The 3736-nt window shown below is 38.0% G+C and overlaps 1 protein-coding gene across 1 annotated transcript in view; it reads left to right on the forward strand.

Moving 5' to 3' along the window:
• The first annotated feature begins 736 nt into the window (after positions 1 to 736).
• Positions 737 to 3736, forward strand: part of POSTN (periostin) — a 39364-nt gene continuing 36364 nt past the window's right edge. The window contains exons 1-2 of the mRNA XM_019474869.1: positions 737 to 898; positions 2415 to 2513. Coding sequence (XP_019330414.1) covers positions 777 to 898; positions 2415 to 2513 — 221 coding nt within the window. The 5' untranslated portion in view covers positions 737 to 776. The remainder of the gene's footprint in view (positions 899 to 2414; positions 2514 to 3736) is intronic.

Here is a 3736-nt window from a genome sequence, read left to right on the forward strand (position 1 = left end):
TCAGTTCCCTCATTTACAGCTCGGAATTACATTTTCCATTTACTTCACAAGAGGCTCCCAAGGACTGACTAATAGGTATAGAAAGGTATATATTCAAATTTTCAGATACTCAGTGATTTTTATATGATTACATAAAGCTCTGAATAAAAGCATTATGTAATAGTAACTGTTATTATTAGAATTAAAATGAATATTTAAGCTAATAATCAGAATGTGTGTTAATACAGATTTTTTTTCTCAAGACAAAAATGCTATTCCAGGTTATTGGCAACAGTATTGTTTGGAACTTTCATCAACTTCACTAGTTAAACAGCTTATAGCTGATAACTGTGAGGACATGGAAAACAAAGGAAAACAGTGCAGTTCTTATGGGAACAGGCAACAACTTCCTCTGGGTTTGAACAAAATCACACACAATGATCACGACTTCTGGATGCTTCAGTGCTATAAATACCAGATCATAAGTCAGAGTCTAAACTTCTCAAACTTTCTCTGCTGTTGTGTCAGCAGAATAAAATGCTAAGCCTTCTGTAATAAGGAAGAAATTAGTCAACTGGGGATTAAAAAAAAATGGTTTATATGGTTAATGTATGGTACTAATTTAGGTTACTGAAGCTGGCAGCAAAAGCTGCTGTTCTAAGGAGGGTGGTACGAAGTTTCAGGTTGATCCTGTGGTTCCCTCCCACCAGCTTCCAACATGTATATAAATTGTCAGCTTTCCAGACCCTTTGCCAGTTTTCTCTTCTAGACTTGCCAGAAGCAACAGAGGACTAAAGATGAAGAGCTTTTTCTTATTCACCTTTTCCACTTTTTTGTTGTCTGCTTTTGAACAAGCAGCTGCTTCTGCTCACTATGACAAGATTTTAACTCATAGTCGAATAAGGGCACGCGACCAAGGGTAAGTAGCTGGGTTTTATTTCTATTTTAAAAGGGAGCTTGTGTATCTTTATTCTCCCCTTTCTTCTCACGTTATATTAAATGTGATTTTTCACTATGAATTCTTACTATCATTCAAGTAGAACTTTCTCAATTAATTTTACAAGAATTATTATTTTATTAAATAAAAAGCTTTCTGGGGAGTTTCAAAAGGAGACAAAATACTGTTAAACTTCATAAAATGTGGAAAAGTCTAAAATCACCACTTCTCAATGAATAAAATATATGTGTTTTAGAATCACTGAAGTTAATTACAGTTCACAATTAATGTAATGGGACGTCAGATATGTTTAATATATGTTTTCAAATGTTTGAATAGAGTTGACACCTATGCCACAGTATTTGCTCTCTTTATTCCATCCTAATGAACTCTGTTTAAATGCTTTCTAACATGGGAATATATACTGGGGGCCCTTTGTAAAACTTCTGTTCCCACTAGAGCAATGCGGCAAGCTGCTCGGCAGGGTACCCAAAAGACAATGCTTACAAGCCAGGCTGCTCGGAGACATGGAAATAATTTGAACAGCTGGTGTCAGGGAGACACATGTGTCTAAACATATTTTCCTTCAGTCTTCTTAAATAAAAAATGTTCTGTGAATAAGATTTGTTTGCCATCCTATCTTTCTTTGTTGAATTCCCTCTGCCTGCTACACACACACATACACACACACACTGAGCTTTTCAAATAAAAAACCTCACTGGCTTCCCACTTATGTAAAATATGTGTTCTAACTTTTGAACTGATGAATTTTTTTAATTGTAGAAGTATAAAAATTAGTGACAAAATGCCTTTGCTCCATGGAATTTGCCCTTAAGAAACTCCTCTTCTGTACACTAACATGCTAAGCAAAAAGTATTCCTCGTTTGAAATCTGTGACTCCTTTTATTTACATGCCAATTTACCCTTTGGTCCCCAGTAATTCCCAGAATGTTTACTTAGGTGCCTGCGGTACTCCAAATGGTTGGTAATCAAAATAGCTGATTGATTTACAGAAGACAGGGTTTCCTTCTACATAAAGAACAAGGCACTTTTCTTCCCCATCTCCCCATGACCTTCAGCTGCACAGATGTGTACAAGACAAAAACTTTAATGAAAAGAGCCTGATGGTATTCACAGCTCAGTCCCTGGCGGCTGGTAATTAATTCACTTTGCAGGGGGAAGGGAGAAACGTAAGGCATATTGAGACTTGACTAGGCACAGCTGGCGATCACTGCCCATCAGAGACAGAGGGTCAAACCAGAACAGAGGGGAATCTTCTGTCCCTGTTGGGAGGGTGGGCTTGCCGAGGAACCCAGCTGGGCAGTCCCGGGAACTTGCACTGTGGTTGCTTGAAAACACACCTGCCCTGGGAACTGAAGCCAGATGTTCATTTCTTACTCTAACTCAACAGAAATGGTATTTGCCACTATTTTATATAAAAGTTTTCCAAAGATGTACAGAAAATTCTTTTTAAAATGTTTCTCGCTCCCACCCATAGCCCAAATGTCTGTGCCCTTCAGCAAGTTATGGGAACAAAAAAGAAATACTTCAGCACCTGCAGAAACTGGTACCAGGGAGCCATCTGCGGAAAGAAAGCGTAAGTATGCTCTGTTTCAAAACTATTCCTCATTCATTGAGATAATATAATGTACGATTAGAAAACTCTCCTTTTCACAGACACAAGCTAACTGTTTGTTTCAAATGCAGACACAGGAAGAATTCAGTTCATAATTTTACAGGGTTACAGCTTCTCTTTAGCTGCTTCTAAAACCACCTGGATAACTGATCCAATAATTGTTGCCAAAAATAATCACAAAAGGAGTGGAAAGTCTGAAAATGACAGCATAGTATATAGTCTTTTTTAAGTTTAAGAGGCTTCAAAGTATTAGTTTCAGCAATACTTCTCCAAGTTAAGTATTCATAGCTCTATTTTAAACACAAAGAGATATATTAAGTGACCTACCCAGAAACACAGAGGAACCTAATAGGCCAGTTGTGAAAAGAACTCAGCACTACCCAGCAGAGCTGTGTGCTCAGACCACACCTCTCCACAAAGAAAAAAAAAATCAAAATATGGTTGTGGATACAGATTAAATCTGGGTGAATTTGGCATTCTTTTGGAATCTGTGTGTATATTTCAATTGTCACTTCTTCTCAGAACAGAAGTCATTGCTTTCTCTGTGACAAATTGTTAAAGTTGCTACTGCTTCGTCAGCCCTAGAGCAGCTTCAGAGTGTGAACACATACAAAAACCCCAGTCCTGAACTTGGTCTGCCCCACTTGTCTCACTTAGAATTAAGTAATTTAACAGAAACTGACATTGTTTACCCAATAAAATAAACTAATATTTTTCTCGTGTACCACATTTTCTCTTGCTGTTATGCAATTACTTGGATAAATTTCTCAGCGGTTGTCACAGGAAATCATTATTTTTATTTTCCCATTATTCTCTTACAGGGTCCAAATAGGTCTGGGGTGACATTTTCAGAAAGGCTTGAGTGAACAGGGAGTCCAGGCTTCAGTTGCAACTCTATCTTAGGGTATTAGGAGTCTCTTAGTGAAAGCCTATAAAACTCTTCCAAATGCCCAAGTAATATTTAAGTACACAATCTGAATAGTCACTGAGAGATTGTATGCCCTAAGACATAAAGATGTTAGGTTATATTGATGCATGGTGCAAATTATATGTATGAGGAACTTAACTCCATTGGCCAGCAGGAGTAGGGAAGTGATCGTGCCCCTGTACTCGGCACTGGTGAGGCCGCACCTCGAATACTGTGTTCAGTTTTGGGCCCCTCACTACAAGAAGGATGTTGAGGT

This window comes from Aptenodytes forsteri, unplaced genomic scaffold (assembly GCF_000699145.1).
Source record: "Aptenodytes forsteri isolate BGI_AS27 unplaced genomic scaffold, ASM69914v1 Scaffold155, whole genome shotgun sequence".
Taxonomy (NCBI): domain Eukaryota; kingdom Metazoa; phylum Chordata; class Aves; order Sphenisciformes; family Spheniscidae; genus Aptenodytes; species Aptenodytes forsteri.